This window comes from Mauremys mutica, chromosome 2 (genome assembly GCF_020497125.1).
Source record: "Mauremys mutica isolate MM-2020 ecotype Southern chromosome 2, ASM2049712v1, whole genome shotgun sequence".
In the NCBI taxonomy this organism is placed as follows: Eukaryota; Metazoa; Chordata; order Testudines; family Geoemydidae; genus Mauremys; species Mauremys mutica.
In genome coordinates, this window is record NC_059073.1 from 71,638,346 (window position 1) to 71,660,496 (window position 22,151).

General features: G+C 48.5%; 1 protein-coding gene across 4 annotated transcripts in view; it reads left to right on the top strand.

Annotated features, from left to right (window-relative positions):
* Positions 1-642: 642 nt before the first annotated feature.
* The window catches only part of TCEA1 (transcription elongation factor A1), a 61,287-nt gene continuing 39,778 nt past the window's right edge, over positions 643-22,151 (top strand). The window contains exons 1-3 of one of the 4 annotated variants that reach the window (XM_045004645.1): positions 1,205-1,822; positions 4,003-4,111; positions 21,432-21,494. In XM_045004645.1, the coding sequence (XP_044860580.1) occupies positions 21,474-21,494 (21 nt within the window). In that variant the 5' untranslated portion in view covers positions 1,205-1,822; positions 4,003-4,111; positions 21,432-21,473. Of the gene's footprint in view, positions 959-1,204; positions 1,823-4,002; positions 4,112-21,431; positions 21,495-22,151 lie in introns of those variants that run through there. The other 3 variants (XM_045004644.1, XM_045004646.1, XM_045004643.1) reach the window with 3 other exon arrangements.

The window sequence follows — 22,151 nt, forward strand, 5'->3', positions numbered from 1 at the left end:
TGTGCATATCACTGCAGTTCATGCAGCCTTGAGCGGTAGGGGTACGACGTCACTAACTGAAATTTGCCCAAAAGGGGTAGACGTCAACATGCTTGCGTGCAACGTTCTCTTTATGCCATGATATTCAATATGAGATGTAGCAATAGCTGTAGCTGGACTTAAGTTTGTAGTGTACAGATGACCTCAGTGAAGTGAAACCAATTAGGGGAGCAGAAGTGGCTCGTTGGAAATCCTGCACCCCACCAATCAAGAAGCAAGGCGGCGTGGGGCTTGTGGGGAGCCTCCTTCCCCTCCAGGCAGTAACAGCGCTTTAGGGGCAAGACGCGGTGCAGCCGCTCGTCCTTAGAAGCGATCGCTGTGACGCGCCGTCACGGAACCAGGGTCTGGAGCCTGCGGCTCCCGCACCTGTCCGGGCCCAGCAATTAGCGCGCCGCAGGGGCGGGGGCACTGGCTCCCCACGGCCCTGAGGAGCAGGGTGCGGAGCTGCCGCTGTGTAGCGCGGCCCGCACGCCCCGAGCGGACGCACCTACCGAGCCGCAGTCCAGGCAGCAGCCGCCCCGCCCTCGCTCGCTGCTTCCGGAGTGGCGGGCACCTCCCGCCCGTGGGGGCAGGGCCCGCGCCGCTAACCCCGCCTTCCCCAGCTCCCCTCCCCGCGCGGGTGGATGCTCTCGGGCTGCCTCAGTGAGGTCTGTCTCCCCGGGCTGGTGCTTGATGAGCGCTGCCTGGCGCCGGCGCCGCCGCTCGGGCTGCTGGGTTCAGTTGTTATCCGGCGGCCTGGCTCCATTTCTGCACGGAGGGCCCTGAGCGGCTGGGTCCGCGGCCGGCCCCCTCTCGTCGCTCTTGTGTATCCCGCAGGCCCAGCCCTCGCCCGGCTCGGGCCTCCGCAGCCATGAGCACGGAAGACGAGATCATCCGCATCGCCAAGAAGATGGACAAGATGGTGCAGAAGAAGAACGCGGTGAGCGGCCGGGCGGGGGGAACAGCGCCCCACTCCCCTCGCGCGCGGGGCCGCCCTGTTTCCTGTCAGAGCTTGGGGTCCCGGCGCTCGTCGCGCGCCACTCTCTGTGTCTGTCCCCCCCCCTCACCCGCAGGGTGCCTCGCGCCCAATTGTGAGGCCCGGGCTCGCGCACGCCCCCAACCGTCCCCCGAAGGCGCCTGGCGCTCGGCGGGGCGCGCTCTTTTCCCCCAGTCTCCTGCCTGGCCGAACTCCGCCTGCTCCCGGTGCCCCTTCGGCCAGTGGTCCGTAAGCCCGGGCGCTGCAGCGCTCCGGCCCCGGGTCTCCTCGGGCCGGCCCCGGGCGCCTCTTGTCCTGGGTGGGCTAGTTCCGGTGCGCGCGCCGGGGACTCCTCTCCCCGCCCAGAGAACCCCCCTGCCCCGCGTGGGCTGTGCCCGGGCCCTGTCAGGGAATACGGCCCCTCGCTAGGTCCCCAGCAGCGAGCGAAGCAGCAGGCTCGATGGGCTTGGGGAGGGGACGCTCAGCAAGTGGCGGGTTGGCCGGCGAGCCCCGGTAACGCCCCGCAGCCCGGGCTGGCAGACAGGTCCGATCACACACGTTGCCGTCAATCACTAGCATGAAGCTGCGTCACGTGAGATGTTAAAACCCGAACTGAACAATGGAGAGTGGCTCTGGCGCTGGGGATTAGCTGTGCCAACCCTCTGAAACGGCCCCCAGCACAGCATAGGCTGGCCGCTGAGACAGCTCATAGTTTTTTACTCTAGGCAAATGATAAAGCCAGACGTATTTACTACGTTAATAAATACAAGTAGCAGCTGGTGCCGTATGAATGGAGGTGGAGTTTTACAGAACACTTGGATCCCTATGGTTAGTTCAATTTGAAAGCAAGGTTTTCTAGTGTTAAAGACCTCAATTTGTTCATGTGAAGCAACACATAAGTTGGGTAGTTAACACAGAATGCTTATCCCATCCTCTGTGTATCCCCTCCTTACAAATACGTCACTGCAAGATTCCAGGGACAGTCTGTTAATCTGTTTAGGTGAATTATGAATCAGTGAAGCTTTGAGAAACAATACGATCCTTGTCAAGTATCAGAGGGGTAGCTGTGTTAGTCTGGATCTGTAAAAGCACCAGAGAGTCCTGTGGCACCTTATAGACTAACAGGTGTATTGGAGCATGAGCTTGTACATGCATCCGACGAAGTGGGTATTCACCCATGAAAGCTCATGCTCCAATACGTCTGTTAGTCTATAAGGTGCCACAAGACTCAATACCATCCTTGCTATTTCATTTATTGGTATTTTCTGTATGGACTAGTAATTCAGACAACTGTATTTAAAGTTAGATTTTTGTGTTTAATGAGGTTGTTAAATCCTAAATCTCACTGAGTCTTCAAGAATGAGCTGACTGGGAATCCACTCTAGAGAATTTTTCTTAACTAGATGCAGTGTGGAAAATTTTGTTTTCTGTCTAAGGTGTAATGTTTCCATGGCTGCTCTTCCTAGACTTGTCTGTGTTAGAAAAAAATACTTTTTGCAGGTAATGTGTTACGGTTTGGCTGGTGCTGAACCCAGTCTAACTGTGATTGTAATCCAGGACAAACTATATTGAGCACTGTTTCAGAAATCTTGGTGCATCTTAATCAGCCCTATCAGTTAAACCAGGTTCAGCACCAGTGTAGCTTGACCTGTTGCTGACACCCATTGGTGGCAACAGGTAGCCTTGCTAGTCTACACAACGTTCTTGGGTCTGACTGGCATTTTTCTAAGAGGATGAATAGTCTCAGTTTTTCTCTCTCTTCCCCCTTGTTTATTCATTTGATATTTTCTTTTTTTCTGTTCCCTGCTTATTTCATTCTACATGCACATGTATGTACCAAGGACAATAAGCACAGATAGTTACAATGCTACCTTCAATTCAGTGGGTTTTCCTTTTTTATGTTTTCCTTAATAATTTTTTGCAAATTGTAAGGTACAGTAAAACCTGCCTTAGGGACCGCCTCTGAAGCGAGATCACCTGTCACGGGTGACTACTTGCAGAGTCCACAGAACACCACCACTCTCTAATGTAAAAACCTTTGAAGAGAGACCACCTCTTACAAGAGACCACTTTTACTAACTCCTGTGAGTGGTTGCTCTTGGCTGGTATTACTGTATTTCTTTTCAAATCTTGCAGTACATTCTCACTTGACCCTGCAATATAATCAGAATACTAAATTAATTACATACTATACAGACCATTCCTGAAATTTACCAAGCTGTCACACACAAGATTATAATTTTATTGGAGGATGAAGCTGAATTGATAAGTGATCTCTCTCACACACAAATATTGAAGTTTCTGACAGAAACTTCATATTTACCTAGTTTTCCACAGTATGAACTGCTCTTTGTGGAAAATCTTTTAGTCAGTTTGTTTTTTATGCTGACAAGTACCCCTTTTAAAAAACACTGCCTTGTAGCATTTGAATAAAATCTTGATGCATTGCTGCAACTGGAAATGATTTTACTGATGTATATGTCTATGTGCAGACATTTCCAAGGACACTTTTTGAGTCCTAATTTGTCAAAGAACAGATGGGAAGGGATGATTTTATTTAACCTACCACTGAAAATCTTTCTCCATGGCTCATAACAGAACATTGAGCTGTAGTATCCCAGTTGTCTGGAATTTGACGTGTGATGAATTGAAAAGTATAACATCAACATGGACATCCATTTTTTCATGAGTAGACTATTGGTGTTCTATAAATAATAAATTGGCTTGTTAAATTGCTGCTGTGCTGAACTAATATGCTCAGCTTAATCAAAAGTAATAATATGTAGTTTTGTTTCAAGATTGTATTGAAATACTACACTTTATAACATGCAACACTTGACACACATCTCAGATACATTATATTGTTCCTCCAATAAGATTGTAATTAAATTGAATGTAGCTCTTTGAGCTCAGATCAAGCGTAGTATCTGTTCATTATTCAGTTGCACCTTACCTGTAGCCTTAGTTAAAAATGTGTACCGTTTATTTTTATTTTATATTTTCATCAGTGTAATGAATGTCCTTATTGAAATGTGTAGGAGCATGTGGGCAGAGGTAGCGTTGCATATATGAATTTTCAAAAACCAAGGACAGTTCAGTAAGTTTAGAGAAGAAAAGGTAAGAGGAAGTATTTAATCTTACTAGATTTAAATTGTAGCTCCCCTTAATAGAACAGACAATTACTGTGTAACTAACTTTACATAGGTATTCCTTTAAAAAGTTACTTTGTTTTATAACCCATAACTTTTAAATTAGTCAATGCAGATGTTTTCCCTCAGACTGTGATTTGATTAATCTGGGTGAGTTGTGTGGGGATATTTTTTTGTTTTGTTTGTAAACTGCACTAGCTAGATATTGAGACTTGTTTCTCAGTTATTGAGGGTGTCAACAAAGCAATTGTGAAAAGGGAGTATGTTCTTTAAGGATTTTACATAGGAATAAAGTTACTTAAAAAGTTTATTTGCCATTTCAAGTGGATGGCTGTGCATGACTGAGATGAGATTGTAAGTGTAGGTCCTTTCACCAGTTATCAGAGCCAACTGAAATATTGAACTACTGCTTTTCTTTGTGCAGAAAATTGTCACTACTTCAGAAAATAGTTGCTGTGACAAAGCAGTTTTCGACTTCTTTCGTACATTAGCTCTATGTTAAAACAGAAATAGTGTTGGGTTATTCCTGTCACAGAGTCATCGGGGTGTAACCTGGACTGTGGGACCTCTGAGCCCTCCAAACCCAACAACCTGGGGTGTCCCTATCACACTGTGATGCTGTGACAAGCTACAAACCTCTGACAGGTACTGCACTTACATAGCCATCCATAGCAGGGACACGCCCAACTGAGTTATATGAATGATCTCCCAGCCACTCATGAACCAGTAGAGAGGCTTCAGCCAATTTCCCCCCAGCTCCAGCCCCATCCCAGAACTGTACCATCTTGGACTGCTCAAAAGCCTGACCAGTGTAAGCTCATTACTTAGTTCACCACTTCTTCATAGGAAAGTGGACCTGCACCAGCCATTGTAATTTGAGCTGAGATTCCCAAAACATTTCAACCAAAACCACACTGTTTTAGGTAAAATACAAAACAGATTTATTAACTACAGATAGGATTTGAAGTGTTTATAATTAGCAGGTGTAGAGATTAAAGTTGGTTACCTAAGAAATAAAAATAGAAATGCAATCTAAATTCTGACACTAGCAGATTAAGCAAGATTTGAATCCTAGCAGATGTTACAGGCACTTTACAGTTCCTCAATACTCAGACTAGACTTCCTTCTAGATGATCTTCAAGGTGTTGAGATGGGGTCGAAGGGAAGAGAGGCCAAGTGATCATGTCACTGCCACTTTTTTTATACTTTCTTCTAGCTGCTAGAAAGATCCGTGCTGTGACATGGGTTAGTCCACCCCCATGGCGTATGAGCAGGGCCGGATTAACTCTCCTGGGGCTATTAGATTTTGTGGGGCCCCTGTATACAAGTCTTTTTCCTACGTTAAAACAAAATGATCACAATTATGGCATCAAGGCTATTAATGCTATACTAAACTTGCCTTTTAATTAACATAAAGATGTTCTGTGGTTACATTTCAATCTTAAAACATGTAGACTATAGTTAAGTTATTTCAAAATAACCTACTTCTTACCTTAGAACAGCTGTTATGCTAGTTTCTGTCTGGGAGGGAGTTTGGGTGGAGGAGGGGGTGCGAGGTACAGGCTCCGTTCAGGAGGTGCTTACCACAGGCAGCTCCTGGCTGGTGGTGTAGCAGGACTCAGGTAGGCTGCCTGCCTGCCGTGGCCCCACACCGCTCCCGGAAGCAGCCAGCTGCTGGCACGTCTCTGCACGCCCCTGTGGGGGAAGGGGACAGCGTGTCTTTGTGTGCTGCCTGCAAACGCCATCCCCGCAGTTTACGTTGGCCAGATCCCGGCCAGTGGGAGCTGCGGGGATGGTGCTGGGGGTGGGGGCAGTGCGCGGAGCCCGCCAGGCCACAGAAATGTACCAGCAGCTGGCTGCTTCTGGGAGTGGCATGGGGCCACGGCATGCAGGCAGACTGCCTGAGCCCTGCTGTGCTGGGGCTCCCCTTAGCCTGGGGCCCTGGGTTGCAGCCCCTAAAGCCCCTGTATTAATCCAGCCCTGCGTATGTGGCTTCTCTGAGAAACCTCTGGGGTACTGGATTCTTTTTGATGGGCCACCAAGGTCTATCTGGCCCTCCTTTGTTACAACTGAAAGGCTTGCTGTGGGTATCTCCCAATATCACAACCTATTTTAGCAGCATGTATAGCAATACTCCATAAAATCACATACAATGGTAGTACATACAATCAACAGGATATTAATGTTCAGCTGATCAAGACTTAAAATGATACCTTACAAGGTGTACTTTGTACAAAACATATCATAATTATATGACAGTGGTGAATAGGGGGGTTCCACAGTGCTACTTTGAGGTACAGTGTTACAATCCCCTCTTTCCCCCACCTCCAGTCTAGCCATAAAGAAAGGAAGGGTTGTAGTGACTTCATGCTATAATAATTTCCAATAAATTGTTGAATAACTCTAACAGTACAGCACTAACATACATCTTAACATCAGAAGAAGATGCTGATGACTCTTACTCAGACTTTTGCCTTAAGTATAATTCAATAAATTACATTTTTATGTGACAACGTGTATGAAGCTAGATCTTTCAATGATATCTGAAATACCAGCAGTCCAGTGTAGGACTTCACCTCCAGTTTTGCTCATCCCCAGCCTATGAAAAATGTCTAAAGTTCCTATCCTTTGAGCAGCATGAACCCATGACAAATAGATATTTGACATACCAAAATTTAGGAAATCAAGGATCAGACTTATCTAATGAAAAGTCTCTGCACTCAGCATAGTTACAAACGTTCCTTAGTGTTGTGGTTTCATATTATATTTATCAGCAGAGCTAGCCAAAATTTGGTATTTCAATTTCATGGGAGATTTTGACTTTCCTGCAAATGGGAATTCTAAAAATAAAATATAAAGTTTTAGAAACACAAGCATATAGGGTTTCTGAAAGGAAGTGTGCCTCCTCGGAATCCAGCTGCTCCTAACTGAAATTGACATTCTTATCAGGTTCACTACTGCCCACCACTACTTAGGGCCCTATGTCAGTTTCAGTTAGCAGTTGCCAAGGCTTCCAGGGTCCCTGACTCTGAGGGAGTCCACATGGTGGAGCTGCCTGAGAGCGATGGACCTGGAAGCCTGTCCCAGGGCTTCCAGGCTCCTTACTTTGTTGTTTGCTTATATCATTAAGACCTGAGTAAACATCTACCCTTCTATCTCTAACAATGCAGACTTGCATTTCAAAGCTCTATTCATTTACATATCTTCCTAACCGGTCTTTAAAGTTCGGCCATGGGTCAGGTCAGTCTGTGAGTTAATTAACTCTTTCTAGCCCTGTCATCTTTCAGTGATATAATATTACACTCATAACGTCACACCCCCAATGCAAAATTGAACAGGAAGGGATGACATCGCTGAGTGTATCCCAAGAGCTCCCCATCCTGGGTTCTGTCTCACTACAGCTTGTACTGGGTTAGAAGCCGTATCAGTGTATAACAGAAATGCTTTACCAAACTCATGTTCAAGAACATGATTGAATCTCTTTACAAACTTAAGGTAAAACTTGGTTAGAACAATAGTGGATTGGATCTGCTCTTGCAGCATGGTTCCTGTATATTTCCTATGATCTTGCCAAGAGCTAAAGAACATAGCTACTTTATCCATACAAGCTTTGGCAAATATTTGAAACCCAATTAACATTAAGTTAATGTAGATATTAATGTTGTTCATCTAAGTTATAATTGAACCTGGGTGTGTGACTGATCCTTTGGGATTGGAAGAACCATTTCTTTTATATGATGATGAAGATTTTCAGTAATCATCATCATATCTGATGTGTGTCTGGATAGAGGCCTGAGGCTGGGTACTTTAAGGGAACTGTGTTGTTTGGACTTCTGAGTAACCTGTATGGTAATATAGAAGCTATTTTGTGCTGGCTTGGTAAATCTAAGTATTGGAATAACCACCAGCTTCTGGGGTTTGTCTGCCCCCTTGCATTTCAAAGCTTTAGTCATTTACATATCTTCCTAACCAGTCTCTAAAGTTCGGCCATGGGTCAGGTCAATCTGTGAGTTAATTAACTCTTTCTGGCCCTGTCACCTTTCAATGAGAGATTATATTACACTCATAATGTCACACCTCCAATGCAAAATTGATGCAGGAAGGGATGACATAAACATCTCTGAGTGCATCCCAAGACTTCCCCATCGTGGGTTCTGTGAGAGGGAAAGCCACCGGTCAATCAGCGAAAAAGAATGCTACGCCATTGTGTATGTGCTGGAAAAGCTAGGCCCATATGTTTGGGGCGCCATAGGAGGAGGGAAACTGGAGGCCCTGGGGCAGCCCACATAGAGGGGCTGTTCCAGAACAATGGACTCTGGAAGCCCCAGGTTCCCAGTAGCCTGCCAGGCAAGTTTCTAGTGGAAACTGTCTGGCAGGCAGGGTTCCATTGAAATCCTACTTTTGGTTCAACAAAAATTCTTTGAAGCTGCAATGTTTTGTGGAATTTTCTGATGAAACCCTGTTTAACTGGGAAATTGCTGATGGGCTTTTTTAACAGGCCTCTTTGGATAGTCTGTGGTCAACATTTTATGCAAATAATGCTTTAAGGTACGGCTGCATTCAGTCTAAAAAATACAATCTTTAGAAAAATATTTAATAATTGTCCAAGTTATGTCTTTCTATAGGACTTTTAATATTAAATATTGTTGCACTTATTTTAGTTTAGTAAGTTTTTTGTGTTTAGAAATCATTCTAGACCCCACTATTTAAGAATGGCTAGTGGAACTTTTCACCATACCTATAGTATTTCAGGAAAGTGTATTTTCCAAGAAGTTTCAGATTCCAAACAATTTATTAATAATGTTACATGCATTACTATGCTTTTCTTCTATATTTTCATATAACTTTAGTATTTATTATGGAATACTTTTTACATTGTGTATTCTTTGCAGTTCCCTTTTTTAAAATAAAATTAAACTATATCTGTTTAGTGTGCTGGCTTCTAAATGACAAGCTCAGAACAAGTTTGCCTTTTGTGGCAAGTAGAATGTAGCTTCAGTGCAATTAACTAATATTAGAAAATTAATAGAGGCGAAGAAGGCTTTCTGATTAAAGCAGAGGATGGTAGGGTAGAGTCAAGGCACATGGGTTCTTCTATTCTTGACAATGCCACATATGTCTTGTGTGACTTGAGGAAGTCTTTGCTTGTTTCCACGTCTGTAAAATGAGAATAATATGCCCTTACCTCTGAGGGTTTGCTTAATTCATTAATGTTAGTAAAACAGTTTGAGACCACAGAATGGAAGGCAGTATTGAAATGCAGAGTACTAGGTACCAGTATTTAAATCAGTTATTTTCTTGGATAATTTAGTAAAGATTCAGAGAGAGGCTCATCTGGGAGGGGATGAATCATAACAGGTAAAAACAACAGTTACCAATAGTATTTAGATAACATCGCAGAGTAGATGGGATGAGTAGGAAGTTGGTAAACTGCATCTAGCCATCTTGCAGGGGCAGGGATAGCTCAGTGGTTTGAGCCTTGGCCTGCTAAACCCAGGGTTGTGAGTTCAATCCGTGAGGGGGCCATCTGGGGATTTAATTGGGGATTGATCCTGCTTTGAGCATGGGGTTCGACTAGATGATCTCCTGAGGTTCTTTCCAACCTTGATATTCTATAATCTTCAGCAAACACTTTCTCTACACAGTATTCACTGGAGTGGGTGCCTCTTTCAATACCACTTTCTCATGGTTATAGTCAGAAAAGTGACCACGCCCATTACCTCATGGAAATACTGTGTTTTACTTCTGCAGTTTACATGTCAAAATATTTTTCTGTAAGGGCTTTAGATTAAACTTGATTTATTTTTGCTGATTGCTTCATCAGTAAGGCTGTGTTTTAGTCATGGATATTTTTAAGAAAAAGTCATGGACAGGTCACAGGCAGTAAACAAAAATTCATGGCTGGTGATCTGTCCATTACTTTTACTATATGGCCCTACTAAAACTTGGGAGAGGTGTGGCTCAGCAGGGTGGTCCGGGGGGAGGCTGTAGGGGGTGCTGTGGGTGCTTGGGTTGGGGAGGGGGAGTCGTGGCCCGGGGGGGGCACTGTGGGTGCTGAGGAGGGGGTGGTGGTGGGGCTGGGGGTAGGCTCCCTACCTGGCTCCTGGGAAGCAGGGATCCTAGCTCCTAGCACCATGTGCTGCCTCTGTTCCTCCCCAAGCCCTGTTTCTGCAGCTCCGATTGGCTGGGAAACATGGCCAATGGGAGTTGTGGGGGTGGTGCCTGCGGGCAGAGGCAGCACATGGAGCTAGGAGCTGAGGGAGGGGAGTTGCTATTGCTCTTCCAAGGAGCCTCCCCCCCCTCAGGTAAGCACCGCACCTCAGCCCTGAGCCTCCCCACACCCAAATTCCTGCTGTTGGAGGTATGTGTTGGGGGGCTGAGACTGCCCCAGCAGTGGCCGGTGCGCCTGGCCAAAGGGCTGCCCGAGCTGCTCAGGTGGCCCCCAGGCCAGCTGCACTTGCCACTGCATAAGTCACGGAAAGTCACAGAATCTGTGACTTCTGTGACAAACACAAAGCCTTAATCATCACCACTAAATTAATCGGCAGTCAGAACTTAGCTGACCATTTTGTTGATAATGGGTAGATGCAAAATAAAACCCAACTTACTCTTCTGTAGTTACATTGGTTGTGCTGCACTAAGAAGTAAACTTCTATTTTTGTAAGCCAAGAGATGAGGGGTAAAAAGTTAAATGTTCAGTTAAACGTGTCAATATTATTATTTTTGCAGGCATCACTGTAATAAAAGTAAACAAACTCAAAGTGGGAAAGGGAGATTCGGGCTGAGAGAAGAGTGGGATTGTGCTAATGAGTTAGGAGGAGAGCATGCTGTGGGATACAGCTCTGGATGGCTATGGTCTGGGAGCAGTGGGAAGGTGATGTACTCGGCCTTGTAGATCAGCCACTGTCTAACCACACTGCACAGGAGCAGAGTAAGCTATGCTTGATAAAGTTTTGCTTAACTGCAGGGAGGAGATCTAAACAGTGTAAGGCCTACACTACAAACTTACATCAGTACAACTACAGTGCTCAGTGGTGGGAAAAATGCACACTCCCTGAGCGACATAGTTATACCGATCTAACCCCAGGTGTAGACACTACAACTACATTGACAGGAGAAACTCTTCTGTTGATATAGTGGTGTCTTTGCTACAGCACTGTACAGGTAGACAACCCCTTCTTTCTTTCTTGGTGTCTAGAAAGGAGGAGACTTGCAGAAGTATATAGGATCAGTGGTTAAAATAAATGGCCCATAATCCAAAGGGGATGAGAATAACGAGGGTATAATGCAGGGGTAGGCAACCTATGGCACGGGTGCCAAAGGTGGCACGTGAGGTGATTTTCAGTGGATCTCACACTGCCCGGGTCCTGGCCACCGATTCGGGGGGCTCTGCATTTTAATTTAATTTTAAATGAAGCTTCTTAAACATTTTAAAATTCTTATTTCCTTTACATACAACGATAGTTTAGTTATATATTATAGACTTATAGAAAGAGACCTTCTAAAAACGTTTAAAATGTATTACTGGCATGTGAAACCTTAAATTAGAGTGAATAAATGAAGACTCGGCACACCACTTCTGAAAGGTTGCCGACCCCTGGTATAATGTAAAAAATGAATTGTTATAGGGAGTGGGTAGCTGTACATCCAGGTTATTAGTGACAGTTGTTAGAATCTAGTAACTGTTCAGTCTTTGAAATTAATTGATCTGTCTAGTACCTAGTGGACTGGTGTCTATATCACAAACTACAAATTGCACTAATTGGCTGTTTGTCTTAGCCCAAAACAAAACTGAATAGACCCTGAACTACATAGAAAAACTTAAGTACACTTAAATTCCTGGAGATTTTTCAGGTTCAGGAGGGAGGTACAATGAGAGGGCCTGGGAGACAGACTGCACTTCCCTACCTCTGCTGTGTTGTATCCACAGAAAAAGTCTTTTGGCCTCCAGGCCAGCCAATCATACTTTACATAAGAATGGCCATACTGGGACAGACCAAAGGTCCATCAAGCCCAGTATCCTGTCCTCTGACAGTGGCCATTGGCAGGTGCCCCAAAGGGAATGAACAGACAGGTTATCATCAAGTGATCCATGCCCTGTCACCCAATCCCAGCTTCTGTCAAACTGAGGCTAGGGACACCATTCCTGCCCATCCTGGCTAATAGCCATTGATGGACCTATCTTCCATTAGTCTATCTAGCTCCCTTTTGAACCCCGTTATAGTATTGGCCTTCACAACACCCTTTGGCAAGGAGTTTCAGAGGTTGACAGTGCATTGCGTGAAAAAATACTTCCTGGTGTTTGTTTTAAACCTGCTACCTATTAATTTCATTTGGTGGCCCCTTGTTCTTGTATTATGAGGAGTAAATAACACGTCCTTATTTACTTTCTCTATACCACTCATGATTTTATAGACCTCTATCATATCCCCCCTTAGTTGCCTCTTTTCCAAACTGAAAAGTCCCTGTCTTATTAATCTCTCTCATACGGAAGCCGTTCTATATCCCTAACATTTTTGTTGCCCTTTTCTGAACCTTTTCCAATTCCAATATATCTTTTTTGAGATGGGGCAACCACATCTGCATGCAGTATTCAAGGTGTACCATAGATTTATATAGCGGCATTATATTTTCTTCTTCGAGTGATTGCTCCTATGCATTCGAGTCAGGTGTGCGCGCCGCGCGTGCACGGCTCTTCGGAACATTTTTACCCTAGCAACTCCGGCGGGCCGGCTGGGCGCCCCCTGGAGTGGCGCCGCTATGGCGCCGGATATATACCCCAGCCGGCCCGTCCGCTCCTCAGTTCCTTCTTACCGCCCGTGACGGCCAGTTGGAACAGTGGAGTGCTCTCTTACCTCCACAGCCCTAGCGTTTTCTCCATTCTTCTCTTCTTAACTTAGTTTAGTAATTAGATTAGTTGAATAAGTTTAGTTAGTTATAGTATAGTAGGGGAATTAGAGGGGTTCGCCCCTCTTCTTCCACAACCGGTGCGGGCTTATGCCCAAGGCACCAGGGTTTAAGCCCTGTGCGGCTTGCCAGCGGCACATGCCCGTGGGCGACCCGCACGACTCCTGACTGCGCTGCCTCGGGGAATCTCACAGGACAGATAAGTGCCCGATCTGCACGGCGTTTAAGCCGCACACCAGAAAGGAGCGAGACTCTCGCCTCAAGCAGCTCCTTACGGAGTCGGCACTTCAGCCTCCCGCACCGTCCCCGGCTGCACCGAAACCGTCCTCGGCGCGCAGCGCACCAGCGGCACCGAGCCGCCCCGGTACCGACGTGGCTAAATCTGCGCAGACGGCACCGAAGTCCCGGCACCGTTCCCTCTCTCCACCGAGGAAGCGGAAGACGGTGCACTCGGCTCCTAAGCCTCCTGCTTCGGGACTGCTTACCCAGCCATCACCGGCACCTCCGGCACCGGCTGTGGTAGTGCACAAGCCGTGCACGGTCCCGTTGACTCCGGCACCTCAAGAGCCGTCGAGTCCGGTACCTCCCTGCTCCCCGGTGCCAACCGCGGTCGAGCTGCATCTCCCGTCAACGCCTGAGACATTCTCGACGGCGAGAGAGCTCATCAAGCTCACAGAGGCACCGAGCCTCCGGCCCCCGGCACCGCCGGTGCGGGCTGTTCAGTCAGCGGGCAAGCCGGCCATGATGCGGCCCCCTTCCCCTGACGGACGGGATAGACGGCGCTCCAGGACTCGGTCTTGCTCCCGGTCCCAAAGACGGTCACCGTCGCGCCGCTCCAGGTCCCGGCACCGCTCTCCATCGCGGTACCGTTCACCCTCTCGACGCCGGTCGCGGTCCCGGTACCGCTCAACATCGCGGTACCGGTTGCACTCCCGGAGACGCTCCCGGTCCCGATCACCGTCCCGTCGGCACCGCAGGAAGTCCGAGTCCCGGCACCGGTCCCGGCACCGTGACTCCAGAAGCCGCTCCCGGCACCGCCGGTCGAGATCACGGTTGAGCTCCCGGCACCGGTCGAGCTCCCGGCACCGCGGCAGTCGATGGTCTCGCTCGCCATCTCGGTACCGCGACGACCGGCACTGACCCTCGGCACCGCCCGGGGACATGCTGCCAACTTCAACGGCGCAGTCCGTTAGCGCCTCCGCACCTCCGTGGCCATCCCGTCACTCGTCGGTCGCTTCGCGGGCAGACAGCTATGGCCATCTCCAGGCGGCCCCGCACGGACAAGTCCACGGGGCACAGCAGTGGGGTTTTTGGGTCCCTTGGGCCAAATACGAAGCTCAAGGGCTGCCTTGCCCCCAGCGGACCCCAGCCTCCGAGCGCAGAGTGCCAGAGGCCACTGTCAGCAGGCCACCCCCATCACCGGGTGAGGCCCAGTTACCGCCTGATCCCGCGGAGTGTCCTCGGTCCGAGTCAGCTGCCCACCCCATCGAGGACCCACCTGTGGAGGCGGTGGTCCAAGGTCTGTCCTCGTCGTCTTCACCTGACGAGGCGGTGGCGGGGGCTTCTACGGCAGACCCTCCGCCTATTGACTTGCGGGCCCACCAGGACCTTCTTCGCCGGGTGGCGAAGGCTATCGACCTACCGGTAGCGGAGGTCACTGAGGACGAGGACCCGGTGACAAATGTGATTGGAGCGGAGGCTCCAGTGCGGGTGGCCTTGCCATTCATCCGCACTATCCAGAAAAATGCCACTACCATCTGGCAGTCACCGGCGTCCGTGCCTCCCACCGCCCGCGGTGTCGAAAGAAAGTACTCCGTCCCCCCCACGGGGTATGAGTACTTATATACCCATCCTGCACCAGACTCGCTCGTGGTCCAGTCGGTCAACGACAGGGAAAGGCATGGTCAGCCAGCCCCTGCGCCGAAGTCCAAGGAAGCGAGGCGCATGGACCTGTTGGGCCGAAAGGTCTATTCGGCAGGGGGTCTCCAGCTCCGAATCGCCAACCAGATGGCCCTCCTCGCCAGATACACATTTGACATCTTGGTGTCCCTGGCGAAATTCACAGAGCTGATCCCAACAGCCTCGCGCCAGGAGTTCACAGCCCTCCTGGAGGAGGGCAAGAAGTCCTCCAGGTCCTCCATCCAGGCCGCTCTGGACTCCGCGGACTCAGGTGCTAGAACCCTGGCCTCAGGAGTAACCATGAGGCGCATCTCCTGGTTGCAGTCCTCCACATTGCCACCGGAGGTGCAGTACACCTTGCAGGACCTACCCTTCGACACTCAGGGTCTGTTTTCTGAAAAGACGGATTCCAGAATTCAGACCCTGAAGGACGGTCGCATAGACATTCGCACTCTGGGTATGCACACACCGGCTACCCAGCGAAGGTCCTTTCGGCAGCAGCCCTACCGGCCATTTAACCAGCCTAGGTCGCGACCCTACAATAGCAGGCGTCCCGGCCTGAATCGCCGTAGACCGTCGGGCAACAGGTGCAACCAGGGCCAGGCGCCTTCCAAGGCCCCTCAAGGACCCAAACAGGCCTTTTGATGGGACGCCCGAGGACGGCCTATCAGTCTCTTTCCCAGATCCTTCCCGTTTATTTTGCAACCGCCTTTCCCATTTTCTTCCGGCGTGGTCCCAAATAACATCGGACAGCTGGGTGCTTCGTACAATCCAGTCCGGTTACTGCCTTCAATTTGTTTCGCCCCCTCCTTCCCACCTGCCTTTCCTGTCCCTCTTCAGGCACCCCTCTCACGAGCAATTCCTCATACAAGAGGTCGAGACTCTGTTGAGCTTGGGTGCCATAGAGGAGGTGCCGCAAGACATGCGGGGCAGGGGATTCTATTCCCGATATTTTCTCATCCCCAAGGCGAAAGGAGGTCTTCGACCCATATTGGACCTCCGGGAGCTCAACGCGTATATGCTCAAGCTCAAGTTTCGCATGGTCACCCTGGGGACCATCATTCCCTTCCTGGATCCGGGAGACTGGTTTGCCGCCCTCGATATGAAGGACGCGTACTTCCATATCGCGATTTACCCTCCCCATCGACGCTACCTGCGTTTCGTGGTCAACGGGGCGCACTACCAGTTTGCGGTGCTACCCTTCGGCCTGTCCACCGCGCCGAGGGTCTTCACCAAATGCATGGCAGTAGTTGCTGCAGCCCTCCGCCGTCGTCGCATCCATGTATACCCATATCTCGACGACTGGCTGGTTCGCGGGACATCCCGACAGCTGGTAAAGGACCAGATGTCAGAGATACTATCCCTGTTTCGGTCCCTCGGCCTTCTCATCAATGCCGAGAAGTCCACTCTAGCTCCATCACAGCGGGTGGAGTTCATCAGAGTGGTCCTCGACTCCACTTTGGCCAGGGCCTGCCTCCCACGCTCTCGGCACCAGACGATGGTATCCATCATCCAGGACCTTCTCACCTTTCCCACGACGACGGTTCGGTCCTGCCTGCGCCTCCTGGGCCACATGGCGTCCTGTATGTTCGTCACGGCGTACGCAAGGCTCCGCCTTCGCCCCTTTCAATCTTGGCTGGCGTCGGTATACCGCCCGCACCGCGATTCAATAGACATGATAGTCACCGTCACAAAGCCGACACTCGCGTCGCTCAGCTGGTGGCTGAACCCAGAGGTCGTGTGTGCAGGAGTCCTGTTCCGTCCTCCTCGCCCATCCGTCACCTTAACCACGGATGCCTCGACGTTGGGATGGGGGGCTCACCTGGGCGACCTTCACACACAAGGTCTCTGGTCCCCCCAAGAGCTCGCTCTCCACATCAATGTCCGGGAGCTGCGAGCGATCCGCCTAGCGTGTCACACCTTCCGCGCCCGTCTGCAAGGCCGCTGCGTGGCAGTCTTCACGGACAACACGACGGCAATGTTCTACGTGAACAAGCAGGGCGGAGCCCGCTCCTCCCCCCTCTGCAAGGAAGCGATGCTCCTGTGGGACTTCTGCGTGACCCACTCCATTCACCTGGAAGTTTCATTTCTTCCAGGAGTGCAGAACACGCTGGCCGACCATCTCAGCAGGTCGTTCCTCTCACATGAGTGGTCTCTTCGCCCGGATGTGGTGCACACAATTTTCCGGAGGTGGGGGTTTCCCCAGATAGACCTATTTGCCTCCAAGGAGAACAGGAAGTGCCACCTGTTTTGCTCATACCAGGGTCGCTCGCCAGGCTCCCTGTCGGACGCATTCCTCTGCTCCTGGACGGATCACCTCCTATACGCCTTCCCTCCGTTCCCGCTCGTACACCGAGTGCTACTGAAGCTTCGGAGGGACAGGGCCCACGTCATACTCGTCGCTCCGGCCTGGCCAAGGCAGCACTGGTACACCCTGCTGCTTGAGCTCTCCGTTCGGGATCCCATGCCCCTCCCGTTATGGCCGGACCTCATCACGCAGGACTTCGGCAAGCTCTGTCACCCGAACCTACAGTCCCTCCATCTTACAGCTTGGTACCTGTGTGGCTGACCCACGCAGAGAGGGACTGTTCGGAGGCAGTGCAGCAAGTCCTGCTAGAGAGCAGAAAGCCTTCCACTCGCTCCACCTACCTTGCGAAGTGGAAGCGTTTCGCGCTCTGGTGTGATCAACGAGGCCTCAATCCATTCGTAATCCCTGTCCCTACCATCCTGGACTACCTCTGGTATCTTAAGGAGCAAGGTCTGGCGGTCTCCTCCTTGAAGGTGCACCTGGCAACCGTGTTCGCCTTTCGGCCATCTATAGGAGGTCGTTCCATCTTCGCTAACCAGATGGTTTCCCGCTTCCTTAAAGGCCTGGACCGCTTGTACCCGCCGGTGCGGCGGCGTCCTACTCCGACCTGGGATTTAAACCTCGTTCTGGCCAAACTGATGGGACCGCCCTTTGAGCCCCTGGCCACGTGCTCTCTGCTCTACCTCTCCTGGAAGACAGCCTTCCTCGTCGCAATTACATCAGCAAGACGAGTCTCTGAGCTCCGTGCTCTAACGGTTAGTCCACCATACACCGTCTTCCACGGAGATAAGGTGCAGCTTCGACCACACTCGGCCTTCCTCCCTAAGGTGGTGTCGGCCTTTCACCTTAATCAGGAGATCTTCCTCCCGGTCTTCTTCCCGAAGCCACACGCCTCACCTCGTGAGCAACAGCTTCACACCCTGGATGTTCGCAGGGCCCTCGCTTTTTATATCGAGCGGACGAAGCCCTTCCAGCGTTCGACCCAGCTGTTTGTAGTGGTTGCCGATCGTATGAAAGGCGAGCCGGTCTCCTCGCAGCGGATTTCCTCCTGGGTAACGGCGTGTATCCGGACATGCTACGAGCTTGCTCACGTGCCTGCATGCCGCCTCACTGCTCACTCGACGAGAGCGTAGGCCTCGTCTGCCGCCTTTCTGGCCCATGTACCCATCCAGGACATCTGTAGAGCGGCCACCTGGTCTTCTGTCCACACCTTCGCTTCCCACTACGCGTTGGTGCAACAATCCAGAGACGATGCAGCCTTCGGCTCCGCAGTCTTACACTCTGCCACGTCTCACTCCGACCCCACCGCCTAGGTAAGGCTTGGGAATCACCTGACTGGAAAGCATAGGAGCAATCACTCGAAGAAGAAAAGACGGTTACTCACCGTAGTAACTGTTGTTCTTCGAGATGTGTTGCTCCTATCCATTCCAGACCCGCCCTCCTTCCCCACTGTCGGAATAGCCGGCAAGAAGGAACTGAGGAGCGGACGGGCCGGCTGGGGTATATATCCGGCGCCATAGCGGCGCCACTCCAGGGGGCGCCCAGCCGGCCCGCCGGAGTTGCTAGGGTAAAAATGTTCCGAAGAGCCGTGCATGCGCGGCGCGCACACCTGACTGGAATGGATAGGAGCAACACATCTCGAAGAACAACAGTTACTACGGTGAGTAACCGTCTTTTCTGTCTTATTATCTATCCCTTTCTTGATAATTCCCAATATTCAGTTCGCTTTTTTGACTGCTGCTGCACATTGAGTGAATGATTTCAGAGAACTATCCACAATGACTCCAAGATCTCTTTCTTGAGTGGTAACAGCTAATTTAGACTCCATCGTTGTATATGTATAGTTGGGATTATGTTTTCCAATGCACATTACTTTGCATTTATCAACATTAAATTTCATCTGCCATTTTGTTGCCCAGTCACCCAGTTTTGTGAGATCCTTTTGTAGCTCTTCGCAGTCTGCCTGGGACTTGTTATCTTGAGTAGTTTTGTATCATCTGCAAATTTTTCCACCTCACTGTTTATCCCTTTTTCCAGATCGTTTATGAATATGTTAAATAGGACTGGGCCCAGTACAGACCCCTGGGGGACACCACTATTTACCTCTCTCCATTCTGAAACCTGCCCATTTATTCCTACCTTTCCTATCTTTTAACCAGTTACCAATCTATGAGAGAACCTTCCCTCTTATCCCATGACTGCTTATTTTGCTTAAGAGCCTTTGGTGAGGGACTTTGTCAAAGGTTTTTTGAAAATCTAAATACACTATATCCACTGGATCTCCTTTGTCTGCATGCTTATTGATCCCCCTCAAAGAATTCTAGTAGATTGGTGAGGCATGTATATAGCCTTTTTCATCCTGAGGAAAACACAAGACGTTATGGAAACATACAGGTATTTGAGGGGTTGTATAACTGGGAGATCCATTTCTGTGAAGCTTCTGTTCAACAATACAGAGCTTCTAAACTTCACAGGACAGGCATTCTCCTTTGTTAGGAACCAGGGGAGACTAAGCAGAGATACTTGCTCAGGATTCACCTTGCATGCTCTTCCTTTGCAGCACCAATTAAGAGCTTATAAGCATACAGGGTATCGCTGGATAAAATAAATGACTTTGGTTAACCACAATTTTGGTAGCTGTAGTTTGCTTGTCTATAGAATACTAGTCAAACACAGCCATTCTGGGATGGGAGGCACCAGCACAGTACACTGCATTAGGGTGAGGGGGGGAGATTTTGTCCAAGATGTGTGGACAAACACACAACTTTGATAAAACTGTAATGGGATCCTTAATGTCCATGCATCTCAGAGAGAACTTTATTTTTCCCTCTTCCCTGGAGTGTGACTAAAAGTGACACCTTATTCAGCCAATCTTGCTTCCTGAGTGTATTCAGAATAATACCTGTTTACAGTATTGACTAAAGTTTAGGGATTTTTTTTTTAAATGTTGTTAGTAGGCCTAACCTCAGTGCAGCTTAGTTGAGTGATTCTATTCTGGATCATGCATCAACTACAAAATTAACTAGGTGATGAATCTACCAGGGCTTTGGAGCTGTGCTCCAGCTCCGGAGCAAGCTCCAGGCAAAAACCTGCAGTGTCACTGCTCCGGAGCTGCTCCGCCCTTCAGCTCTGGACTCCGCTCCAAAGCCCTGGAATCTACATCAGTGATACATGAACTAGAAAACTCAGATTCCAGGTTGAGTTGCAGTGTTGTACATTAGAGAGAGAAAGTTTTCACATGTAAACTGATTAGATTTGATTTAGTGGGATTAAGACAAGTATGGATTCATGCTCTGCAATTTAACTTTTAGGTGCAGAACCTCATTTTAAAGTCTCATATGAAAGATCCACTTGCAGTACATGTATGGGATTCTGTGTATTAGATTGGCGATGAATGTAGTGATATGAGTGGTTGCAGATAGATATAGCTTGAAAAGAAACCTTCATTCAACTTTTTTCACTTGCAGAACTTTTGAGTGATTTAGAAAAATAAACACCATCCCAAGGGGAAAACTACACCTGTATCTAGTAAAATACTGTAATCTGGCTACCTGTGTATGATACCTTTAAAGAAATATATATAATTTCATACTCTACCCATGCCAACATAAATCCAGTTAAAAATATTTCTGGTAGAGGAACTGGTTACCTAAGGATTGGTAATGGGATATATAGAGCCTTTCTTCTTCAGGTTTCTTATTCTAATCTAGCCCAGGTCATTACGGACTGAAACATGCAGCTTTGTGATGTCTGTCTGGTGAACTTGAGTGAAATGAGTCTGCTGTAAATCCACTTTCCAAGGTATATGTATTGATGTGACTGTAACCACCACCACAAATGGCATTACTTGGCAATCTTAATAGAGAGACCAAAAACTAAATGGTGTGGGACTAAACTGCACTCATCCCCAAGATAGTCCCTCCAGATTGAGGCTGAGGCACATTGATGTTAAGAGTCTGGAAAAACTTGCAGTGTCACTTCTTGTGCTAAGCTTGTTCCATGGATAAATAGTATTTAAGTCTTCAGAATTATCAATCTGGAACCTTTCACAGAACTAAAATTTAAACTGTGGGGTTTTAAAGAGATATAACTTGTTTTCTGCTAAATGTTCTAAAAGTTAACCATGTAGGAAATAAAATATATTTTGAATAATACTTTTGTGCATGTTTTACAGGCTGGGGCACTGGATTTGCTAAAGGAGCTTAAGAATATACCTATGACCCTTGAGTTGTTACAGGTAAACTTTTTACACTGCTGTTATATTTTAAATATGAGCTTTTAAATGGCAAAAATAAAAGAGATTCTTAGATGCAGATCTGAGGTTCACCAGAATATTCTCTGTTCCTTGCATTGGAGTACAGTGGAAAAGGTTTCATTTAGATTACAAAATCTTTGGAATAGGGAACTGCCTCTTTGCCTGTCAAGTACTGTACACCTGTGCTGCTTTGCAAATAATAAAACAAAATATATTGTCCATTTACCTAGATTGAGTCTTTCTGTCAGTTTGCATGCACCACCATAACTGGAATACTCACAGACAAACCGTCTCAAAGAACCACAGTTACTGTGTGGCAACTCTTTTAGATTAGCTCTTGTCCAGGAGCAAGCCCTTGCAGAGGCTTTTAAAACTTTTCTGTTTTATATATGGGTCTATTAGTAGGGTATCTCAGAGACGTATATTTGAGGCACAAATCTGCTGTGCTCTTGCACTGAGGGAGAGAAACCTATTACAACCCTTTACAGATGTAGCATGCTCTCTCCCTCTTGGATCTAGTCAACTGATCAGATCATAAGTGAGTGGGGCCATAGTTCTACTCTGCCCCGTCCACTTGTTCACAGGGGGGATATGTTGGGTACGCAGCCCCTTCCTGCTTTCCTTGTATCTAAGTCGGTG